This window comes from Dendrobates tinctorius, unplaced genomic scaffold, assembly GCF_039654945.1.
Source record: "Dendrobates tinctorius isolate UK_male_01 unplaced genomic scaffold, ASM3965494v1 ptg000045l, whole genome shotgun sequence".
Lineage (NCBI taxonomy): Eukaryota > Metazoa > Chordata > Amphibia > Anura > Dendrobatidae > Dendrobates > Dendrobates tinctorius.
The window spans coordinates 1,178,418-1,204,769 of record NW_027361713.1 but is presented as its reverse complement, the minus strand read 5'-3'; the positions used below and the strand labels follow the sequence as shown (position 1 = coordinate 1,204,769).

Sequence of the window (26,352 nt, the reverse complement as noted above, 5' to 3'; positions counted from 1 at the left end):
GCCTCCCTAATCCACCTTGCTAATGTGCGTTTTGATACTCTGTATCCTTTCCTGGGACCTTGGAAGGATAGGAATAATGCGTTCTCCTTCTTCCAAGGATCCGTGGCTGCTAAATATGTCAGTAAGCATCTCCTAATATCTAACGCCTGGAGTTTCTGCTCTTTAGGGTTGGTTGGATTAGGGAGGAAGGAAGGTAGAACTATGTCCTGTGGAATTGTGTTGCTACCTTGGGAAGGTATGCTGGATCTGGCCTTAGGATTACCCTATCCTGTAAGAACTCTGTGTAAGGGGGCAATCTGGAAAGTGCCTGTATATCGCTCACCCTACGTGCGGATGTTATTGCTACCAGAAATGCTGTCTTAAGAGATATAATCTTTAGTGAGGCGGAATCTAAAGGTTCAAACGGACTTTCCGTCATGGCTGTAAGGACTAGGTTTAAGTCCCACGGCACGCATCTGTCTTTGTGTATAGGTCTCGATCTGGCCGCTGCTCTGATGAACCTTGCTACCCAATAATCTTTTGCAATATCACCTGCAAACAGGGCCCCTAAGGCTGAAACTTGTACTTTTAGCGTACTTGTGGAGAGACCCAATTCGAAACCTTTCTGGAGAAATTCCAGAATATGTTTCGTGGGAATTCCGTCTCTGATGTCAAAGTGAAAGGTGGACAGGAAGCGTTTCCAGGTCCTAGCATAGATATTAGTGGTAGTTAATTTTCTGCTTTTTAGGAGGGTGTCAATAAAGTTCTTGGAGAACCCTCTATCTTTTAATAGTGACCTTTCAAATACCACGCCGTCAAATGAAGTCCCGCTACTTGTGGGTGGCTGACTGGCCCCTGGTAGAGGAGATCCGGAAGGTTCGGCAGTACCCAGGGATCGCCTACCGACATGGTCCTCAACCACGCGAACCAGGTCCTCCTGGGCCAAAAGGGGGCAATCAGTATGACTTTTGCCCGATCCTCTCTGATCTTCCTGACTACCAGAGGAAGAAGATTCAATGGTGGGAAGGCGTATGCCAGAGAAAAGTCCCATCTTATCAGGAGGGCATCCACCGCCAGGGGATTTTCCCTGGGGTTCAGAGAGCAGAACAATCTTTCTTTTCTGTTTTTTCTGGTGGCAAAGAGGTCTACCTCTGGCTGACCCCATCTGCGGACAATCTGGTGGTAAATATCTTTGTTCAAAGCCCATTCTCCTTGTCGTAGAGCCTTGCGGCTTAAAAAGTCTGCTCTTAAGTTGTCCTTTCCGCTGATGTGGAGCGCGGTTAAAGATAGACAATTTCTCTCTGCTATCTGGAGGAGCCGTTCTGTTATCTGCATCAGAGCGCTGGAGCGGGTCCCACCTTGGTGGTTGACATATGCTACCGCTACCTGGTTGTCCGAGTGTATCCTCACATGATGGCCCTGTAGGTAATGAGTTTCTTGACTGCCCGTTCTATCGCCAATAGCTCTCTGGTTGGATGAGATCAGAATCAGAATCCCACTGTCCCTGTAACACTGTGTCCCCCATATGGGCTCCCCAACCGAAGGAACTTGCGTCTGTGGTTATAATACGGGTTATTGGTGTTATCCAGGGCACCCCTGACGCTAGGTTCTCGCTATCAAGCCACCATCTCAGTGATTTAACAGTTGAGGGGCTTAGCCACATCCGACCTTGTAAGGAGCCTCCAAGGGCCCTGCTATTAACCAAGACGTCGTTTTGAAGGGGTCTGGTATGGAACTGTGCCCACCTTACTGCTGGGATGCACGACGTTAGAGAGCCTAACAGGGACATGGCCTGTCTGAGGGTCATAGATGGATTATCAATTGCCCGAAGAACCTGCTCCTGTATCTTTTGTAATCTAGTGGCAGCAGGCACCGCTGAGTCTCTGAATTTAGTACTAACCCAAAAAATTTCTGTATTTTTAAAGGGCTGGAGTCGGGATTTCTCGTAGTTTAAAATCCATCCCAGGTTTTCTAACCTGGATCTAGCTTTTTCTATCTGGAATTTACAATGACCCACCGATTTTCCTACAATCAAGAAATCGTCTAAATATGGAATGATTAAGACGTCAACCTCTCGTAAGTGAGCCATAACTTCGGCCACTATCTTTGTAAAAACCCTGGGTGCTGCTGAGAGACCAAAGGGAAGGGCTCTATACTGAAAATGACGCACTGTGCCCTCTACTGAAACTGCCACCCTCAGGAACTGCTGGAAGTCTGTATGGATAGGTACATGATAGTACGCGTCTTTCAAATCTATGACTGCCATAAAACAACCTTTAAACAATATTTTTATTGTTGTATTAATGGACTCCATTTTGAATGTATGATTAATCAAAAACTCGTTAAGGGAACGAAGGTTTATAATCGTTCTGAATGTGTTATCAGGTTTCTGGATTAGAAACAGGGGAGAGTAAAACCCTCTTCCCCTTTCAGCTTCTGGAACCTCTACCAGGACATTTTTCTGGCATAGGCTCAAGACTTCCGCTTCTAAAGCCGCTTGTTCGAGATGAGAAGATCTTAAGGGGGTTAGTTTAAAGGTGTCCCGCGGGATCTGGGTAAATTCCAACCTAAGCCCGGTGATATTACCTTACGCACCCAGTCACTATTCGTAATCTGTGACCATGCCGGGAAGAAGGATGACAGTCTACCCCCCACGGGAACTGCTAGTCATTGATTTGGTCTCTTTTGATCTCTCGACGAGCGTGTGAACATATAGCCCGTACCTCATCTCCTTCTGTCTTCCCATCTGGGCCGATCTCTAACAGGCGAAGAGTTGCGCCTTCTCCCCTGGCCAAATCTCCTTCTACCAAATGGACGACGGTAGGACGCTGACGAAAGGTTTGGGAATCTTTTCTTGTCGTCCCCCGCCTTTTCAAGCAGCTCGTCTAGGACAGTTCCAAACAAATATTCGCCCTCACATGGAATCGCACAGAGCTTTGCTCTGGACTGGATGTCTCCCTGCCAGCACTTTAGCCACAGGGCTCTGCGAGCTGCATTAGAGACCTGCTGCTCTGGCGGCCATTCTCACTGCATCCGCTGAGGCATCTGCTAGGAAGGCTGCTCCCTCCTGGATGGTCGGTAGGGCCCCAAGAATTGTCTGTCTTGATGTACCCTGTTTTAGTTGTGACTCCAACTGGTCCAACCAGACCATCATGGACCTGGCCGTGCACGTTGAAGCCACTGCTGGTCTTAAGGACCCGGCCGCCATCTCCCAGGTGTTTTTCAGGAAAGTATCAGCCTTCCTGTCTAGGGGATCTTTAAAGGGATCCCATGTCCTCAAAGGGGAGCGAGGATTTTTTTGATGCCTTTGCAATGGCTGCATCTAATTTGGGGGCTCTGTCCCAAGAACTTACTGCCGGATCGTCGAAGGGGTATCTTCGTTTGAGGGCTGGTGGTAGCGACCCTCTTTTGTCCGTTTTTTTCCCACTCTCTGTGGATCAGATCCTGTATCTTTTGATTTAACGGAAAGACTCTCCGCTTCCTCTGTTCCAGCCCACAGAACATGACATCCTGCATGGACAAATGGGGCTTAGGCTCCTCTACCTCCATTGTCCCTCTGTCTGCTTTGACCAGCTTGTCTACCCGGTCAAGAGGCAGACAAAATCGCCCCGAGTCCTCTTCTCCTGAGGAGGACGAGGGAGATGAAGCCTGGGAATCTCTGCTTTTTCTCCACTCTACCGAGGAATCAGACTCCGCCGGGACCTCGCCCCTTAGACATTGCGGCTGGGACAAGGACTTTAGGGTTTCCCTCATTTCTGCCCTGACAATGTCCTTTAAACTCGCCGCTACTGCGGGCGACTCTTCTGCCACCGTCTGCTGAATACAGGGGGGGCACAATCTTTTGAGGCACGCGTCCGGTAATGGGCATGCACAGAGTGCGCATTCCCCATGTTTATTTTTACTTGTAGCTTTTTTTCCCCCAAAAAAAAAAAAAAAAAAAAAAAAAACACAGAAGGGGGGTCCCGTCACTGAGTGAACTTTCACGAAGATCACTTACCAGTGCCACAATCAAGTACCGGAGAACGAGGGGGATTTCTTTCGGTCGATGCTCCTGTCTGCCTGGAGGAGCTCTTACGAGTGGACTGGTCACTTCGTCCCGTATTACTGTCACGGGACACTTTGTTTGACCTGCCGAAGGTCATCCAGGGGCGGCAGTGATGTTAGCCGCTGCTGTCGCCCTTGCTTCTGCCGCTGCTGCTCTCGATCACTCTCCATTACCACTGCTGCTGCTGTACACTGCTGCATGTAGTAATGTGGCCAAGGCAAGGTACCCTGCCAGGGTCCCGCCTAAATACCCCTCCTCCGGTCAGCAGTATCCATGCCGCGCCCCTCCCCCCCTTTAACGGGGCTCCCTACCCCAGCTGGCGCCGGACTTGGCGCCATCGGTGTTTCCGATGGGCGCCGCCATTTTGGAATCCTCGCGCATGCGCAGTGGCACGCTGACCCGGAAGCGCATTCTCCGCCCGCCCCCTGACGTCACCGCTACCCCGGGAAACACCGGAAGTCACGCGGGACGCCCCGGAAGCAGCGCCACCCGGTCGCAGCCACCTGCACAGCGTTGCCGTCGTACCTGCGCCGCCGGAACCGGGAACCCCCGGGGGGAATATACTTACCGGCGGCGGCCTAATTCCGGAGACGGACATCCTCCGGACGCCGCTCCCTGCTGCACACGCCACCGCCGTGACACCCATCCTGGGCCACCGTGGCGTCCTCCAGGAGATCCGCACCAGGCCGAGGTAGGAGACCCCCTCGCTACCGGTATCGGCTGGCCGGCCTGGGATCCGGTTCTTCTGTAGGATCCCGTCCCCTCAGGAACAGGAAACCAACTGTTGCGTGGTTGAGGTGCCGCCCTTTTTGTATCTGTAGGTTTCCTGTTCCTATAGGGCGGATCCCCTCTCTCGTGGTGCTGTCATGGGAGTCCGAATAAATGCAAATTTATATCCATGCAGACAGATCTGTCAATAAAGAGATTATAATTTTATTTCATTCCCAAGTTTAACTGTCATTTCAGAAGAACAACTTGCATTAAAGCGAGTCTCTAGGCACGCACCTCGCCACAAATCTTAGATTAGATTTTCAGCGTAACATACTACTCATCTTGTCATAAATTGACGAGATTTGGCGCCACACCCCCATTCCATTCCAGCTCTGCCCATTTTGGGAGAACTGTTTAAACTAGTGTGAATACAACAAACTTAAAAAATTTTTTGCAACTTCTCAAAATGTTTAAGGCTACGTTCACACACTGCGGATTCACCAGCGGATTTTTCTGTGCGGCAAATTGACCTGCGGTTTTACCTGCAGATTGGCCAGTGGTTTTCCCCTGCGGTTTAACACCTGGACAATGGAATAGGTGGCAAACTGCAGCGGAATCTTTCTGCGGATTTAAAACCGCAGCTTTTCCACAGTGTAAAAACTGCAGCATGTGCACTGCGGACTGTAAATCCCATAGACTTACATGGTACTGTACACTGTCTGCAGAACTGCTGCGGATCTGCAGCATGTGCACATACCCTTAAGCAGATTTCTTGCGAACACACTGATGAATCGGGCCAAGAGCGTTTCAATGGAGTAGGCAGATTGACATGCCTAGTCACATGCTCTTCAACCATTTTATGGACATAAGAAAAAACAAGAGATTGTTCCTGATAGACAGCACTTATCTCCCAAGCTGAAATATTTATTTACTGTAGGCATGTTTCCCTACACATGTTCAAATTATACATAAAGAAGCCAGCACCTTTAGACTACGTTCCCATGATAAGCTTTTGCTGCTGCAGAATTTCTGCATTTTTACTTTAAATTTGGTTACTTGCAGTTTTTCATTGTATTTTTACAATTTTTTTAATGTTGCTTTTTGGGCATGTCATTTTAATTAAAGATTTTTTTTTATATACTTCCTAGTTTTTTGGCTTTGACAAAACTTTGATATACTTCTGTATGGATTACCTGCGTTTCTGCTGTGAAATGCAGGTATGAGATTTCTTTAGATCCCATCCATTTTGTTAGAACTGTAACAAACTGCATTTTTTGATGAAGCAAAAATGTGCAGCATCAAAAAGCGCTCAACGTGGGAACGTAGCTTCAAAGATTCTCATCAGCATGACCTTGTAAAGTAAAATAAATACATGGCTATAATATGGATTATATTGTTGCCTTTGGTGAAAAAATATGCTTTGCTGTTTAATTACCACTTTCCTCCTTGGCTTTAAAAAAAAAAAAAAAAAAAAAAAAAAAAAAAAAACTCTGGCCTAGACAATGCTTGATTAGCATATCAGTAAAAATCACTAGTCATTAAGGATAAAAGCACAATTTGTTGTATGAAATGTCAATATTACAGGCTTAGGGTACCGTTACACTTAAGTTACTGTCACACTTAGCGATGCACCAGCGATCCCGACCAGCGATATGACGCGGTCAGGATCGCTGGTGCATCGCTAAGTGGTCGCTAGTGAGCTGCCACACAGGCAGATCTCACCAGTGACATCGCAGGGGTCAGGGGTCGCTACTTACCTGTCACACTAGGCGATCCTGACGTCCTCCCGCCCGGCTCCACGCTAGTCTCTCCACAGGAAGCTGACGACGAGAAACGGTCCTGGACGTTCTCGCACAATCAGCGATAACCAGCAGGGGAGCGGGTCGTAGGCAAGTATCAAACATAGCAATATCGCTATAACGTCACAAGTTATAGCGATATTGCTAGCGATATCGCTAAGAGTGACAGTACCTTTAGCGATGCACCAGCGATCCCGAAAACGATATGGATCGCTGGTGCATTGCTAAGTGGTCGCTAGTGAGCTGCCACACAGGCAGATCTCACCAGCGACATCGCAGGGGTCGGGGTTCGCTACTTACCTGTCAGACAATGCGATCCTGACGTCCTCCACCCGCGTCCACGCATCGCTCGTCGGCGCCACAGGCAGCGCCCGACGAGAAATGGTCCAGGACCTTCTCGCGCGATCAGCGATAACCAGCAGGGGAGCCGGTCGGAGGCAAGTATCACATGTAGCGATATCGCTAGCAATATCGCTGCTACATCACAAAACCAGTGACGTTACAGCGATATTGCTAGCGATAACGCTGTGTGTAACGGGGGCTTTACACAAGCAAAAGTCTTTTCCTGACCAACACAAATTCAAGAGTCAACATAAAGATAGTCTGTTCTTAGTTTGCTAAAAATAGTCTGGTTAATTAAGATACAATGCTGTGTCTCCACACTTGTGATTATAAACAATGAACTTTATCATTACCTGCATCTGTCTCCATAGCTACAGAATCCATTCCCGAAGTGTCGACAAACTGGAATATACTGTGTTTCATGGGTGAAGCGGCAATTTGGACCCCATCTACAAGCACCTCGTAAAAATGCTCTATTAAGCAAAGAATTAAATAGTTAAAAAAAAAAAAATTTGCTTATTGTATAACATGTATACTTTATAAGACATGAACGTTACCATGAAGCCAACTTCTGCCTATCCAATGGCTGCTGGTGTGAGACATGTGACTAAACCAGTCCAGCCTCCTCCAATAGAGGAAAAAAAAAAAAAAAAGCCACTTTCCCCTGTGAGGTATTTTACAATTGAGGACAAGGCTGATGGACAGGTATGGTCACCTGCTCCTTCTCCAGCTTTGTTTTAGGCCTCCTTCACACATCCGTTAAAAAAGAAAAATGTTCATGCACGTTTGACGTTTTCAGGGCTTCCCACGATGTTCTGCAAATCCTGCCCATGCTGCACTCAACGAGACCCACCAACATTGCCACTTTCCATTCGCTGGATCTCGAGAAGCGCAGTGTGAGCCGGATTTAGGGAACATCGTGGGAAGCACTGGAGTAAGTGAGACCTGTGTGGGAATTTTTATTATAATAAATTGATGAACAAGATATAGTGTTTCTTTATGCTTTTCAGGTTTGCATTTGTGGACAAGGATTCCCTGGACTACGTCAGAACTGCGTGTGATTTTTTTGTTTTTAAAAAAAAAAATAAAAATAAATGGATCACCAAGGAAAGTTTTTTTTTATTATTATTAGTACTATTAGGTTAGTAAAGGGGGAGGGGTTGTCTGATAAACACCTACATTTACCAACCCCAGGGTTTGATGTCAGCTGTGAGGTTTTTATGTAAATTCACCAGGGCAATTGGAAAAAGCAGAAGCAAAATGCCAGAATTGATGCATCTAATGTGATGTGCCACTTCTCTAGTGGTTGATGGCTAGTATTTTTAGGCTGGGAAGGGCCCAATAACCATGGACCTTCCAAGTCTGGTAAGCCTTCTGCTTTACCTTTACTGGCTACCAAAAAGTGGGGCGGCCCACACTCTCATTGATTTGATTAATCCATGTACAGTAATGATATCCTCCATCTATTTACTTAACCATCTCTACCTTTGCTCATCTTACATCTAAATTTTAGTCATTTAATAATATAATCTTTATTTTTATATAGCGCTAACATATTCCGCAGCACTTTACAGTTTGCACACATCATCACTGTCCCCGATGGGGCTCACAATCTAAATTCCCTATTAGTATGTCTTTAGAATGTGGGAGGAAACCGGAGTGCCCAGAGGAAACCCACGCAAACACGGGGAGAACATACAAACTCCTTGCAGATATTGTCCTTGGTGGGATTCGAACCCAGGACCCCAGCGCTGCAGCCTTGCTAACCACTGAGCCACCGTGCTGTGTCTATTGCAGTACGTGTCACATGGACGTTTAGGGCTGGGATCATACTGCGTTAATGCAGTCCGTTTAACGGATTGCATTACACTGCGATATAACGCAATCTGTTAACACAGCTATTCACTCCCATTATCGGGCGCATCGCTAATGCATGCCATAATCGGCATGCGCTAGCGGTGCTGTCATTCTCTGACAGACCCTCGGACATGCTCTCCAGCGTCGGAGAGTCAGTCGCCGCTAGCACAGATGAAGTATCTGCACTAGCAGTATAGCCTAACACAATCACGTTCTGCTATAGTGTTAACGCAGTCAACGCTAAGCATTGAACGGACTGCATTAACGCAATGTGACCCCAGCCTAAGATGTCACTCTGTCGTCCATGTGCAGAACGTACTGACATTTGGATAAAAAAAAAATAAATAAATAAATCATGACACGTCCACATGTGGGTCACAGACGTGCGCAGCCCAATAGTTAATGTGTGTACGTGTGAAAAAAGTGGTGCCACAGGTAAACAGACGTGTGAAGGAGGCCTTAAGGACAAGAGCGCTGGTCAATTTGAGGAAACCTGCAACGAGCAAAATAAAAAGTGGCAACCTCTTTTACATTTATTATATCTTTAACACACTTACCATTATGAACACGTAAAAATTATAGTGCAAGATTGCTGTACATAGATGCCTCTGCACTTCTGCATCTGTAGATTTTAAGGAATCTGTAAGCATTTAATGTTACTCTCAGACAGCTGTATGCTCATAAAGGCTTATTGTTCCTGCTACCAATAAAAACCTCAGTGTATATATCATATTTAATGCTGCAGTCAATCACAAAACAGCAGATTAGCTGCAGGAGCTATTGGTATTTACTGACCCAAAAGACTAGTCCCATAAATATTTATGATTATTGAAGATGTTGGCCAGCTTTCCTCAATTTATGGACATAAGTGATGGTCAGTTAAGCCATACCAACGAGAGAAAATGGCGAATCTCTATCATACTGTATAGTCATTTGAGATCTTCCTCTTGTGATGTCTGGTCACACATCTAAGGGTCCCGTTTCACTTAGCAACGCACCAGCAATCCCAACAACGATACGACCTGGTAAGGATCGCTGGTGTGTTGCTAAATGGTCGCTAGCAATCTGCCAAACAGGCAGATCTCTTCAGCGACGCAGCAACCATCCAGCAATCCTCAGCGGTCGTTGGTACCTTGTCACAGCAGCTTTTCTGAACGATTCCAGCCTGCGTCCCTGAGTTCTGCGTCGCCAACGAGGTCACTTGTCGGATCAAACAGCAATGCGCGCTGGCCAGCGGGACGCAGACTAGGAAAAAATGGCTCAGGAGATTCGAGCATGATCAGCGATATCCAGTGGGGGGTGGTCGCCGCTGCGTGTCACATGTAGAGCGATCGCTGGCGAGGTCGCTGTTGCGTCACAAAAAAAAAAAAAATTGTGACGCTTCAGCGATCTCCCTATGTGAGATGGGGGCTTTAGTTCCCTGATCAAAGTGGTATAGCAAATAAATGCCCAACACTTCCAAAGAAAGGCTTTAGAAAATAAAACAACCTTAATTCTTGAATAGCATTGTACATGTACTACAACATTGTTTTCCTTTATTAGATACTAAGCCAAAATAAACAGCTAGGACTTTAGTCTGATATTTTAGCAAAGATACCATTTGGCTTAAAAGGAAACTTATCACGACAATGTTTTAACTGCAGGTACAGGAAATATATGGATATATATATCAGTGTAGCCAGTGGATAGAAAAATATTTAGAATTGAGAGTACTCAGTGGTGGATATTAATGGCAAACTGAAAAGATGGCAACAAATTGCAAGCTTTCAAGACTACTCCAATCTCTTCACCAGGCTAATACATCCGAAGAATCACATTTATACACAAAACAGCAAAGAAATTACCCAATAGATAAGACAAATGACATGAAGCAGAATTGCCATTATGGGAGAGGGATAAACAAATATTTGAACAGTTCATAGATAAGGAGTCTGGATGTTTCATTGCCCTCTGATTGGTGTCTGGTTCTTTGTTGTGTGATACCCCCAGAAGGTCTGAAGAGCAAATTTCTTAATTGATGTAAAAAGACATAAATCCATGTGACACATTAATTCCTGCACCGAGTGTGCCAAAGGTTGTCAAATTTACACTCCCAGACCCTGTCTCTGAGACTTGAAGTTACCTTTTAATACAAGTAATTTAATGTCCATCATGCTATGACCAGGGAATCCTTGTTCTCAGTTTTTGCCCGGTCTCCCCCACATACAGACCCCCAGTTGGACATTTAGTACAAATAATTAATTACACCACATTAGATGTGATGCAGCTGAAAGTACCTGGGATCTTCTAGTCCTGATGTGAGTTGGGGATCTTTATCTTGTCAGTGGTCATTATAAATGAACAGGTTTTATATTTTTTTTGGTTACAAGGAAAGGTTCCTGCAGCTGTTGGGGAGGACAGGGAGCTACTGACAATGATGCTTCTTAAATTTGGGGGTTGCCTAAAACAGCAGTGGGGGGGTCTGGAAATATGGATTGTAATAGGGCATCTTTTTTTAGTAAAGGTTGTAATTTCCGTGCATCTCCCCTTAGCTCCTCCAGATTTGGATTGTAGGTAACCACTAGAGGCACCCGGTTATAATCTTTAGCTTTGTAATGTAGCAGGTGATTCCTCGATATTCTGGTGGCTCTTGTAATTTGGTTTTCAATTGTTCTTGGATGGTAGCCCTGATTAAAAAAAAAAAAGTCTTTGAGGCGACCGAGGTGTTTGTCTCTATCCATGGGGTTGGAACATACGATTGTATCTGATGGCTTGGCTGTAGACAATAGAGTGTGTTTTGGATGAAAACTGTCCCATTTAAGGTATGTTGGACGGTCGAATGGCTTCTGATACAAGGATGTCTCTATTTCATTGTTCTTTTGCTTAATGTGTCCAAAAAGTTAATTTCAGTGCTGGAGTAGTCGAGTGTTAAGTTGATGGTGGGATGAAATTGATTAAACTGCTCATGGAACATCTTTAGCTGTTGCTCAGACTCCATCCAGATGATTAAAACAATCAATGTAGCGGTAGTAGGCCAGAGGCCGGATGGGACACGAGGACAAAAAGTCGCTTTCAAGCTTGGCCATGAAAAGATTTGCATACTGTAGAGCCATTTTACTTGCCATAGCTGTGCCAGTCTCCTGTAGATAGAGCTGCAAATTCTTCATGGAAAACACCGAGAATGATGCAGAGTCTGTGGTGAAACTTACAAAATTCATCCACACTCACAATTACTTTCAAGTTGACAACAAGATCTATCTACAGGAGACTGGCACAGAAGGAAGCAAGTGTGAACACAGTAATGGAATGATCAAGTAAAATGGATATAAATATACAAATATATGTAAAGTGTATAATTGGGATATAAATCTTTCTAAAAGTGCATGTGCAATACAACAACGAAAATAAGTGATGAATAGTGCAATCAGAAAGTCATAATTAACCCCTTAAGGACCAAGCCACTTTGTAGGATAATGACCAGGCCTTAATTTTGAAAATCGGACCACTGTCACTTTATGCGGTTATAACTATGGAACGCTTTAACGGATCCAGTCGATTCTGAGTTTTGTTTTCGTGACATATTGTACTTCACGTTAGTGGTAAAAATTCTTCAATAGGGCTCGTTTATTTATGAAAACGGAAATTTGTCAAAAACTTTGAAAATTTTGCAATTTCCAAACTTTTAATTTTTGTACCCTTAAATCAGAGAGTGATGTCACAGAAAATAGTTAATAAACAACATTTCCCACATGTCAACTTTACATCAGCACAATTTTGGAAACAATTTTTTGTTAGGAAGTTATAAGGGTTAAAAATTGACCAGCGATTTCTCATTTTTCCAACAAAATTTACAAACCCCTTTTTTTTTTTTCCAAGGACCACCTCACATTTGAAGTGCGTTTGGGGGGGGGGGGGGGGGGGTGTCAATATAACAGAAAACACCCAAAAGTGACACGATTCTAAAAAATGCACCCCGCAAGGTGTTCAAAACCACATTCAATAAGTTTATTAACCCTTTAGGTACTTCACTATACCCCCTTCTCCATGCGAGAGGCGGTGGTATATCGTCCTCCCGGCCCCTCCCATCAGTTCCTGGATCATTTTGCCACTTAGCTTCCACATTTTCTCTCCTGTGACAGCCCTACCCTCATCATGGGAGATTTCAACATCCCCATTGCTTTTCCCCTCTCCCCATCTGATACTCACCTTTTATCTCTAACCTCCTCGTTTGGCCTTTCGCAGCTTACTAATTCTCCAACGCATGAAGACGGAACCTCCCTCGACTGTCTTCTCTCGGCTTCGTGCAGTGGATGATTTTGCAAACTCCCCTCTCCCACTCTCTGACCACAACCTTCTTTCATTCTTTATTAAGAACTGCCAGGCCGCTCATGTCACCCCCACCGTCCATACTTATAGAAACATACAGGCCATTAACACCCAGAAACTTATGAAGAACTTACAGTCTTCATTGGCCCCTTTCTCCTCCCTCATGTCCTGATTCTGCATTGAAGCAATACAATGAAACACTTCAAAGTGCCCTGGATGCATTTGCACCTCCTATACATAGAACACCACAACACAGACGGCGACAACCCTGGCACACCCTGCAAACACGTTTCCTGCAGCGGTGCGCCGAACGTCTGTGGAGAAAATCCAATCTACACAAAGATTTCATCCATTGTAAGTTTATGCTTAGAACATACAACACTGCCCTTCACCTCTCAAAACAAACCTATTTCAAACACCCTCATCACCTCACTGTCCAATAACCCTAAACGTCTCTTTGACACTTCATTCTCGACTCAACCCAAGAGTACAGGCCCCAACCACGGGGCTTCGAGCTGACGATCAGGCCCATTACTTTCAAGAAAAAAAATTGACCAGATCCGACAGGAAATTAATTCCCAATCACCTCATACCATGCACTGTCCTCTCTCCCCCACTGCATCTAGCTCACATTCTGTATTTTGAACCAGTCACAGAAGTAGTAAGCAGGCTCCTTGCATCTTTCTCCCAACCAATTGCACCAGTGACCCATTTCCATCACATCTCCTCCAGTCCCTTTCCCCTGCTGTCACCACTCACCTAACTAAAATATTTAGCCTCTCTCTCTTCTGGTATCTTTCCCTCCTCATTTAAGCATGCCATCATACATCCACTACTTAAAAAACCATCCCTTGACCAAAACTGTGCCGCCAACTATAGACCTGTCTCTAATCTTCCCTTCATCTCAACTCCTGGAACTCCTGGTCCACTCCAATCTTATCCACCATCTCTAACTCTTCTCAACCCTCTCCAAACCGGTTACCGCTCTTTACACTCTACTGAAACTGCCCTCACTAAAGTCTCTAATGCTCTACTAACAGCTAAATCAAATGGTCATGACTCCATGCTAATTCTCTTGGATCCCTCTGCAGCATTTGACACTGTGGACCATCAACACCTCCTCACTATGCTCCGTTCCATTGGCCTCAAGGACGCCGCTCTCTCCTGGTTCTCCTATCTCTGACTGCTCCTTTACTGTATCTTTTGCTGGTTGCTCCTCCTCTCATCTTCCCCTTACTGTTGGGGTTCCTCAAGGATCAGTCCTAGGCCCCCTCCTCTTCTCTTTGTTTGACTAATAGGGGCAGTGTACAATCAGATTTGGTTTCCAGTACCATCTCTATGCTGATGACACCCAATTATACGCTTCTCCAAACATCACACCTGACTTTCTAGAAAACACCAGCGATTGTCTAAACGCGGTGTCTAACATCATGTCCTCACTATATCTGAAACTGAACCTGTCAAAGACTGAACTCCTTGTGTTTCCTCCCGCTACTAATGTACCTATACCAGACATGGCCATTTTCGTGTGTGGTTCCACTATTACTCCCCAGCAACATGCCCGCTGTCTTGGGGTCATACTTGAGTCAGAGCTTTCCTTTGCCCCCACATCCGATCACTGGCTCGCTCTTATCTGCACCTCAAACATTTCTAGAATTCAACCTGTTCTTATTTTTGACTCTGCAAAAACTCTTACTGTTTCTCTTATTCATTCTCGTCTATTGTAACTCTTCTAATCGGTCTCCCTCTTAGCAAACTCTCCCCCCTCCAATCTGTATTGAATGCTGCAGCCAGGATCATATTCCTTGCCAATCGTTACACCGATGCCTCTACCTAATGCCAGTCATTACACTGGCTACCCATCCACTTCAGAATCCAGTACAAACTTATTACCCTCACCTACAAAGCTGTCCATGGCTCAGCACCACCCTACATCTCCTCCCTTGTTTCATTATACCACCCTACCCGCGCCCTCCGTTCTGCTGATGACCTGAGGTTAGGAGAGAGGAAAAAGACACGAACTCTAGCTGGTTTGGTGCAGACTGAGTGTGGTAATCCACAAATAGTCATGAAAATAGACAGTCGCACTCACAATGATTTGTTATTACAAAAAAAGTGTTCATTCTTTAATTTCTTCTTTTCCAATTCACTAAGTAGTGTTTCACCGCAGTTACAAGAAAATATCCCAGAAGTGTATTCTATATGGTTACGTTTCGACCTAACCATAGGTCTTTCTCAATCCATACTTAAGTAGAATTTTCATAGTGGAGGACGGAGGCATTTCAAAGTCCCATTAGGGGCTATTCACGTGCGGGAGGCAGGGGTCTGCGGTGAATTCACATTGTGAGTGTGACTGTCTATTTTCGTGATGACCTGAGGTTAGCATCCTCAATCAGAACCTCCCACTCCCTTCTCCAACACTATACACGTGCTGCACCAATTCTTTGGAATGCACTTCCCAGGTCAATACGATTAGTCCCCAACCTCTACAATTTTAAGCGTGCCCTGAAAATGCATTTATTCAGACTATCCTACCGCCTCAACACATTAACCTAACTATCCCAGTGCGGCACAGTTAAAAGTTTTACCATAACCAGGTTCCCCGCATCATGTTCCCACATGCTTTTTGCATCTATTAGCTATTTGTGTCTGTACTGATACACACTTTACATTATGGCTGGTCCATACAATCAGGGCAATTGTTACCACCCACCTTTTGTGTCTACATTTTTCCTCAGATTGTAAGCTTGTGAGCAGGGTTCTCATTCCTCTTGTTATCTCATGATCTATGTGATTATTGTTATGCTGTAATGTCTATCGTCTGTACAAGTCCCCTCTGAAATGTAAAGTGCTGCGGAATATGTCGGCGCTATAGAAATAAAATTTATTATTCACAAGAATTGAAGCAATGTGGAAGGAAAAAAAACGAACATTTAACTTTTTTCCTAAAAAAATTTTCTTCGGACACAAATTTTTTTTATTTTGTCAAGAGTATCAGGAGAAAATGAAATCACATTTGTTGTGCAATTTCTCCTGAGTACACCGATACCCCATGTGTGGAGGAAGACCAATCTTTAGGCGCATGGCAGTGCTCTGTAGTGAAGGAGCATCATTTGAGATTTTGATTGCCAATTTGGCTGGAACTGAGAACGGATGCCATGTCGTATTTGGAGAGCCCCTGATGTACCTAATCAGTGGAAACCCCCCCATAAGTGACTCCATTTTGGAAACTAGACCCACCAAGGAACTGATCTTAATGTGTGGTGAGCACTTTGAACTCCCAAGGGCTTCACAGAAGTTTATAACGTAGAGCCGTAAAATTAAAATCATTTTTTTTTCCACAAAAATGATCTTTTCATCCCCAAATTTTATTTTCCCAAGGGTAACAGGACCCCAGAAGTTATTGCGCAATTTGTCCCGAGTACACTGATAACCCATATGTGTGCGCATGGCAGAACTTGGAAGGGAAGGAGCGCCGTTTTGGAATGCAGACTTTGATGGAATGGTCTGCAGGCGACATGTTGCGTTTGCAGACCCCCTGATATGCCTAAACAGTAGAACCCCCCGACAAGTGACCCCATTTTGTAAACTAGACCCCCCACCCCCAAGGAGCTTATCTAGATGTGTGGTGAGCACTTTGAACCCCCAAGTGCTTCACAGAAGTTTAAAACGTAGAGCTGTGAAAACTAAAAAAAAAAAAAAAAAAAAAAAAAAAAAAAAAAAAAAAAATTTTTTTCCCCACAAAAATCTTTTTGCCCCAAAAGTTTTATTTTCACAAGGGTAACAGGACAAATTGCTCAACAACTTTTGTGGTCTAATTTCTCCTGAGTATGCTGATACTCTGAACGCCTTACTGCGATCTTTGGGAGGCAGAATGAACAAATCCACAAAAGGTTAACAATTGTTTTTATTTTTTACACTGTTCCTTGTGGGGTATTAGTGATTAGGCAACTTTATACTTCGGGTCGGTGCGATTACAGAGTTACCAGATTTATACCCTTTTTTAGTGTTTAGCTTCTGTCACACAGTAAAAGACGCCTTTTTTGGAAGAATTTTTTGTAATAAATTTTTGCATAGCTGTATTTTGAGAGCTATAATGTTTCCATATTTCGGCCGACACCGAGTCACGTGCGGGCTTATTTGAGGGATGAGCCAACATTTTTATTGGTACCATTTTCAGGCACATAACTTTTTAAATCGCTTTCTATTCCAATTTTTGTGGAGGCAGAATGAACAAAAACCAGCAATTCTGGAAAAAAAATTTTCCTCCGTTCCGCGTGTGGTAAAATTGGTAAGGCAGCTTTATTCTTCAGGTCACTACGATTATAACGATACCTCATTTATAATTTTTATCTGTGTTTTTTTGTGTTAAAAAAAAAACTTCTAGAAAAAATTTTTTTTGCATCACTTAATTCTGAGAGCTATAACTTATTTTTCCGCTGATGGAGCTGTATGGCGGCTTGCTTTATTGCGGGTCAAGATGGCGCTTTAAGTGATACTATATTACTATTTTTTTATCGCGTTTTATTACACTTTTTCCAAGCGGTATCATACCGCTTGGAAAAAGTATAACTTGCTACTTCTGTGTTTTTTTTCATGGCGTTCACTGAAGGGGTTAACTAGGGTAACACTTATAGATGGGATTTTTACGGGCACGGCGATACCAAACATGTGTTTTGTTTGTTTTGTTTTTTTTTTAACAAAAATGTTTTAGGGGATTTTTGTATTTTTTTCACAATTTTTTTTTATTTTTTACCTTGTCCCTTTATGGAACTTTCACTTTGATTTGCAGTTATAATACATTGCAATGCTCCAGCATTGCAATGTATACCTATGGAGAAAGCTGCTGAGACCATGCTGTGAGCATGGTTTCAGAGGCTTTCTGCAGCTAGATGACCCAGGGGTTGTAATGACAACCCCCCGAATCATCATGGCTGAGATCGGGCACCGCGATATCACGGGGACACCCATCTGAGGCAGAGGGAGCCCCCATCCCTCTGCCTCAACTCTGAACGCTGCAATCTTGCTCGATCGCAGCAATCAGGCGGTTAAACAGCCAGAAGGGGCATAGACGCAGCTCCTTGCTGTAAGTGCAGGAAACTCAGCCACTGGCAGCGCTGAGCTTCTGCACTTACCGGGTAGGAGATGCTGAAACTTCAGCATCTCCTGCCCGCTCATGCTGTGATCAGTCAGATTGACAGATTGATCACAGCGTTGAGAGACCGGGGACTGACTGCAGGGTCCCTGCACCCCTTGCCGTGCCTGTCAGTTGTCGGCACTGAACTACCACTGCGTGTTTACACGCAGTGGTAGTTCAAAGGCATGACGGGCATAGCCAGTTATGATGTGGGAACTGACATCCCTCCATGACGGGCTATGCCAGTCATTGGACGTTAAGGGGTTAAGTCAATATGACAAAACATACAAAATAAAGCAATACTATGCAGAGCAGGTGCAAAAAGAGGGGAACACAGGAGAGGAGGAAGGAAGGAGAGAGGGAAAGGAAAGGGGGATGACGGTCAAAAAATATAAATATGTGCAGAAAGCTAATAGGTAAACAAATGCTGTGGAGACTCAAATATGCACAATACGCTTGTTTTACTGTTTGCTGCCAACATTTTACTAAGTAAGCCACCTTACCAGGCAGATCCATATCAGCTCTGTCACCAAAACCTGGTGTTTTTTTCACGTGGAAATAGGCAAAAAAAAAAAAAAGCTATGAAAACCTTATGCAAGCTAATTCAATGACAAGCCTGAAGTGTTGTGCACATGATCAGTTATTTTCCTTAAGTATTTGCAGTGCTTTTTTTTCCTGCAAAACGTAAATTCTTTGAGTTTCTGCAGCGTTTTTTCACCCATTGACTTCAATTGAGTCAGTCAAAACCGCAGCAAAAACGCAGGTATAAAAAATGTTTGCAGATTTGCTGAGTTTTTGTTTGGCATTTTATTAGCTTCCTTTGGTGTTTCCCAAGCTGTCATCTGCGTGACATACCAGCGCGGTAGTCCTCATTGGCGGTAACGTTACCACTGGTAAGACAGTCAGAGCACTGCAGGGTTATGTTGTCAGTGTGACTCCACAGCTGTGACTGACACGCAGCAGTGACCTGCGGTAAAAAGCTTACCACCAGTCAGCAGGTGTGGGCTGATGAGACTACTGCTCCCATCGGGCTACGTCTGTTGTCACTGTTAATAGTGCAGGAGGTGCCACTGATGGGAGATGTAATCTCAGCCGGCGCCTGTGCTCACAGTTTAGATTAAAAAAAAAAGTAAAATAATTAGACACAAAAATAAAAACCCATTATACTCACCCAACACAAAATCCCTGACGCCCTTGTTTTCTAGAAAAAAAAAAATTAAACAGACATACTCACCTGTCCGCTATAGTCCACATAATCCTGTGTGTCCCATGGCGATCTCAATGTGTAGACCAGTCACATTGGGAGATTGGACCTCTCTACCTGGCAGCCGATCACTGATACACTGACAGGAGGTAATCGTTCCCGCAGCGTATCACTGAGCTGCCATTAGTTCATCAGAGGTCATCAGCTGATGCCCTCACATCACCACTGCATGAGAACTTTCCCATGCAGCAGTGGTGCCGTAAGGGAGATCACCAGAGCTGATCAGCTGATGAACTCCGATGAACTCCGATGAACTCTCACAGCAGCTCAGTGCTATACACTGCGGGAGCGATTACCTCCTGTCAGTGTATCGCCGGCTGCCAGAGCAGTAACATCACTGATGTGGCTGCTCGCAAAGTGATAAGGATCGTCGTGGGACATTATGCATTTTACTTCTTGGCGTACAGATGAAAAACATTGTGGTTTATTACTTTATTTTTGTTGCAGGAGATGTTGACTTAGGTGGATTATGCATTCGGTGAGTATGGTTTAGTTAAGATTCATTAAAGGACTTTATTATGAGTGTCTGTTTTTATACAATATCACTATGAGGTTACTAATGGATAGGTGTCTTATAGATGCCTCTCCATTACTAACTTGTGGGCTTGATGTCACCCGACAATAAAAAGGCGACATCAACCCACAAATATGAAACCCACTTGCCACCGCAACAGGGCAAGTAGAAATCAGATTAGAATTGGAAGGGCCTTCCTGGGTCATCTGGTCCAACCTTCTGCTCAAAGCAGAACTAAATCATCCTAGACAGATGTCTGTCCAGCCTCTGTTTGAAGACTTCTATTGAAGGAGAACTCAACACCTCTCCTTCCTGCCTGTTCCACTCATTGATCAACCTGTCAAAAAGTTTCCCAATATCTAATCTGTCTCCTCCCAGTTTCATCCCATTGCTTCTAGTCTTTCCTTGTGCAAATGAGAATAAAAATGATTCTTCTACAATGTGACAGCCCTTAAGATATTTGTAAACAGCTATTCAGTCTCTTCCCAGTCTTTTTTAGTAAGCTAAACATTCTCAAATCCTGCAACCGTTCCTCATAGGACATGGTTTGCAGACCAGTCACCATATCGGTCGCTCTTCTGTGAACTCTCTCCAGTTTGTTGAAGTCTTTTTTTTTTTTTTTTTTTTTTTTTTTTTTTTTAAATGTGGTGCCCAAAACTGAACACAGGAGTAGAGGGCAATAATGACTGATCTAGACTGTATGCTTCTGTTAATACATCCCAGAATTGCATTTGCCTTTTTTGCCTGCTGCTGCCTCACACTGTTGACTCATGTTCAGTCTGATCTATTAGTATACCCAAGTCTTTTTCACATGTGCTGTTGCTTAGCCCTATTCCTCCCATTCTGTAAATGCTTTTTTCATTTTTATTGCCCAGACGTAGTACTTTGCATTTTTCCCTGTTAAAAACCATTCTGTTAGGCTGGTTTCACATATACGCTCAGAATTATCAAATTAGGCAGAGCGTAGTGGGAGCTTCAGAGGAAGAAGGGAGGAAGTACGCAGCCATCCTGAACGCAAAAGTGATCCTAGCCTTAGATGTTGCCCACTTCTCCAGTTTATTTATATCTTTTAGCATCCCCTCTCTCTTCTATAGTATTAGCTATTCCTCCTAGCTGTATGTCATCAGCAAATTTTAATCAGTGTACCCTCAATTCCTTCATTTAAATCATTGATAGTACAGGGCCCAGCACAGAACCCTGTGGTACCCCACTTGAGACATTCCTCCAACTGGATATGCAGCCATTTATGACCACTCTTTGGGTCCGATCACTAAACCAGTTATGAATCCACCTAACAGTTGCCTTGCCCATTCCATACTTAGTCATTTTTTCAATAAGGATGGTGTGAGATACTTTGTCAAATGCTTTGCTGAAGTCAAGATATACTACAGGGTGGGCCATATATATGGATACACCTAAATAAAATGGGAATGGTTCATGATATCAACTTCGTTTGTGGCACATTTGTATATGGGAGGTGGGAAACTTTTCAAGATGAGTGGTGACCATGGCGGCCATTTTGAGGATGGCCATTTTGGATCCAACTTTGTTTTTTAATGAGAAGAGGGTCATGTGATAAACATATTGAGAATTTCACAAGAAAAACAATGGTGTGCTTGGTTTTAACGTAACTTTATTCTTTCATGAGTTATTTGCAAGTTAATGACCACTTATAAAATGTGTTCAAAGTGCTGCCCATTGTGTTGGATGTCAATGCAACCCTCTTCTCCCATTCTTGACACACTGATGGCAACACCGCAGAAGAAATGCTAGCACAGGCTTCCAGTATCCGTTGTTTCAGATGCTGCACATTTCGTATCTTCACAGCATAGACAATTGCCTTCAGATGACCCCAAAGATAAAAGTCTAAGGGGGTCAGGTCGGGAGACTTTGGTGGTCATTCAACTGGCCCACGACACCCAATTCACTTTCCAGAAAACTGTTCGTGTAGGAATGCTTGGACCTGACACCCATAATTGATGGTATAGTGTGGTATAAGGGGTACAAAGATAGTGGGGCCATTCTTCAATAATGGAAACCTCAATGCCACATGATGTGTTGCCCTCTATATGCACTGAAGATGGCACGTTCCCTCAGTTTTTCCAGCAAGATGTTGCACCACCACATTATGGGTGTCAGGTCCGAGCATTCCTACAAGGAATTTGACCACCTTAGACTAGCATTTCTTCTGCGGTATTGCCAATGTGTCAAGAGTGTTGCATTGACAATCCAACAGAATGGGCAGCAATTTGAACACATTTTATAAGTGGTTATCGGGAGATGTGACCACTCTACCTGGCCTCGTACGATGCACTGCAGGAGCGATTACCTCCTGTCAGAGTATCATTGCGCTGCTGTGAGAGTTCACCAGAGTTAATCAACTGTGGTGCTCACCACCGACATCGCTGCGTGGGGAAGTTCTCACAGCAGTAGTGCTGTAAGTCAGAGCACCGGAGATTATTAACTCCAGTGAACTCACAGTAGCGCAGTGATACACTGCAGGAGCGAGTACCTCCGGTCAGTATATCGCCGACGGCCGGGTGACAGACGTGGGATTATATGTTGATAATTTTTGATTGCTTGCAGGAGACGTGGGTGTCAGGGATTAGGAGTTCAGCGAGTATGTATATTGCATGTGATTATGTCAATGTTTTGAATTTTTGGCAAATTAACTCAGGCGCCGGATTATAAGACTACCCTCCCATCGTCGGCTCATGCTGTCTGTTATATGTGACAGTAGACATAGCCGCATGGGAGCAGTAGTCCCAGACGATGCCCAAGTACAATCACTATAGGCTGTTCATTGCATGGGTACGTACACACACACACACATTCTGCACGCTTCTGACATTTCCTTTTCTGCAGCAAATCTGCAAACTTTTACACCTACGGTTTTGCTGTGGATTTGACTTACTCAATGGATGTCAATGGGGGCAGAAACACTGCAGACCTACAAGAAGAACTGACATGCTGCGGAAACACGAGTATTACATACCTGGTAATATTTTTTCCATGAGCCATGACGGCACCACGAGAGAAGGGATCCGACCTTCAAAGACCGGAAACATTCAATATAAAAAGGGGAAGCTCCTCTCTACGCATCAGATGTTTTACAAAGCACAAGAGGAACTCTGCAGATTAGTGTACATATAAATACATCCTTTATACTACTAATTACCAAGACCCAAGGGAGTGTATAATGCTAATAATGCACCCAACTAATAACGTGATCAATAGGGAGGGAATATAGGGGTGCCATCATGTCTCCTGAAGAAAAGAAAAAAAAAAAAAAAAAAAAAAAAAAAAAAAAAAAAAAACAACCCCACACATTACCAGGTATGTAATACCATTGTTTTTCCATCATACATGATGGCACCACGAGAGAGTTAGAGATGTATAGTCTTAGGGAGGGATCACTCACTGCTTGTAACACTCTTCTTTCTCCCAAATGTGAGATCAGAGGTAACAGATAAGTCTAACCTATAATGTCTGAAGAAGGTAGACGGAGAGGACCAAGTGGCCGCTGTACAGATTTAGTCCATGGAAGAGTCTGCGCTCTCCGCCCAGTACGTCGCCATGGCCCTCGTAGAGTGGGCTTTTAGACCCTCTGGAAGAGCTCTGCCTGCACTACTTTACGCTAGTATAATGGCCTCTCACCCATCTAGCTATAGTCTGTTTAGAGGCTTTAAGGCCCTTTCTTGACCCCTGGAATGAAACAAATAAGGCCCTCTGCTTTCACCAAGGTCTTGTCACCTCTAAATACTGCAGGAGACATCTCACATCTAGGCAATGAAGAGTCTACTCCTTCTGGTTGTTAGGGTTAGGACAAAAGGATGGTAAGACTATCTCCTGAGCCCTATGGTATTTTGATACCACCTTGGGAAGGTATGCTGGATCTAAATTTTAACACAACTCTGTCCTCCATGACCTGAGTGTAGGGAGGGTCTGCTGACCATGCGTGTAAATCCCCTATCCTACAGGCCAACATGGACGCAACAAAAAAGGCTGTTTTTAATGTTAAAATTTTATCTGATGTGTTTAGTGTTTTAAACAGACTGTCAGAGAGGAGACTAAATTTAGATCCCAAGGAGGAGGCGTAGGAGAAGGGACAGAGTCAGCTCTAGTACACACTTGGATAACCCTGGCCACCCACCTATTTGCCAGATCACAGTTAAATAATGCTGCCAAGGTTGACACGTGTACTTTGAGGGTACTGACCGCTAACCTCAACTCAACCTTTCTGCAGAAATTCCAGTATTGCCACTATTGGGACTTATCCTTCCCGTACTGGGCCCGAGACATAAGGATTAACTCCATATCCTCCCATAAATTTAGTTACTGGCTTTCTGCTACTGAGTAAGGTGGATATTAACCCCACTGAGAATCCCTTTTTCTCTAGTAGTGACCTTTCAAATTCCAGGCTGTCAAATGCAGCCCAGAGTTCTGAGGGTGATTGAAGGGACCCTGTGTCAGAAGGTCCTGGTCCTCCTGGAGCACCCATGGGTCCATCACTGACATCACTTTCAGTCAGTAGAACCATGGTCTTTTCGGCCAAAAGGGGGCCCATCACAATCACTCTGGCTCTGTCCTCCCTGATCTTCCTCAGAACTGCTGGTATGAGGCATATTGGAGGGAAGGCGTGCAGGAGACCTGATGTCCACTCTATCCTACTACTGCCAATGGCCTGTCTGCTGGACTTGGGGAACATAATTTTTGAACTTTCCTGTTGGCTTTTGAGGCAAAGATCTATACTGGGTTTTCCCCACATGTGCACTGTTGAAAAATGGACTCTTTTAGGGACCATTCTCCTTGCCTCAAGTGGTTCCTGCTCAGAAAATCTGCCTTCAGGATGTCTACACCTCAGATATGCAGGGCCAACAATAAGAGGAAATGGTGTTCTGCCAGAGTCATGATCCTCTGTTACCTGCATCAATGACCAAGAATGGGTGCCCCCTTGGTGGTTTACATATGCGACCACTGTTCGGTTGTCCAATAAGAGGACACCATGAGAGTCCCAAGTGTGGTAACAACCCCTTTAGCGCCCTTGCCAGAAGTTCCCAATCGGTTGAGGATAGATTTCTTTCCTCCTGGGCCCAGGGATCCTGGAGCCATAACGTGTCTAGGCCTCAACAGGTATGTGATAATTCTTTCAGAGTTAAGGGCCTGTCACACTAAGCGATATCGCTAGCAAAATCGCTATAACTTGTGATGTTATAGCGATATTGTTAGCGATATCGCTGTGAGATACTTACCTACGAACCACTCCCCCGTTGCTTATCGCTGATTGCACGAGAACGTCCTGGACTGTTTCTCGTCGTCAGCTTCCTGTGGAGAGACAAGCGTGGAGCCGGGCGGAAGGACGTCAGGATCGCCTAGTGTGACAGGTAAGTAGCGACCCCCGTCCCTAGCGAAGTCGCTGGTGAGATCTGCCTGTGTGGCAGCTCACTAGCGACCACTTAGCGATGTACCAGCGATCCTGACCGCATCATATCGCTGGTCAGGATCGCTGGTACATCGCTAAGTGTGACAGTACCCTTATAATTGTCTGGCTTATTTATAAGAACCAGGGGGGGGGTTGGTAAAAAACCTTCCTTCCAATTTGCCAGATCCAGGTGCTGGATGAGATACTCTTCCAGGCTGGGAGGAAATGAGAGCCTCCCTCCCACCTGAGAAGGACCGTCACTGGGAGGGTTTTTTGGGTTCTTTGGAGGGCTTGTCGCAGAAGCATCTCCCCTCCTCTGGATCGCTTGTCAGAGTTGTTTGTCTCGATCCTTGTACTGCTGTCTTATGTACTTCCAGCCCTTCTGAAAGGAGCGCCGAAAGGCCTGAAAAGGCTGTTTTGGGGAAAAAAAAAAAAAAAAATTTTCTTGTCACTGGCTTTTTCCAACAAGTCATCCAATGCCAGTCCAAACAAGAAATATCCCTCACACGGCAGAGAACAGAGTTTCATCTTTGCCTGTGTCCCCCCAGCCAGTATTTGAGCCATACCACACAGCGTCCCACATTAGCCAAAGCTGCTTATTTTGCTGCTAGCTTTGCTGAATCCACTAAAGTCTCAGCTAGAAATAATGCTCCTGCTCTTATGGCCGGTATCACCTCTAGGTATCCTTGCTCTAGCTGATCCTCCAGGTTATCAATCCATATTTTTAGGGATCTAGCCACACAAATGGCAACGATGGCCAGCCTTAGTGGCCCAGCCGAGGCCTCCCAGGCCGTTTTAAGACAACTATCCATCTTTCTGTCCAGATGTTCTTTCAGGGAACCTAAATCCTCAAAGGGCAGGGAGGACTTTCTGGCAACTTTTGAGATTGATATAGCAATCTTTGGAGCCCTATCCCAGGATGAGGATGCCTCTTCATCAAAGGGGTAACTACTTTTCAGGGAAATGATCTGAGACTT

At 44.7% G+C, this 26,352-nt stretch overlaps 1 protein-coding gene across 2 annotated transcripts in view; it reads right to left on the bottom strand.

The window, feature by feature from the left end:
* Window positions 1-26,352, bottom strand: part of LOC141089275 (uncharacterized) — a 157,122-nt gene that overhangs the window by 81,032 nt on the left and 49,738 nt on the right. For both annotated transcript variants that reach the window (XM_073575577.1, XM_073575576.1), the window contains exon 2: window positions 7,230-7,349. In XM_073575577.1, the coding sequence (XP_073431678.1) occupies window positions 7,230-7,349 (120 nt within the window). The remainder of the gene's footprint in view (window positions 1-7,229; window positions 7,350-26,352) is intronic.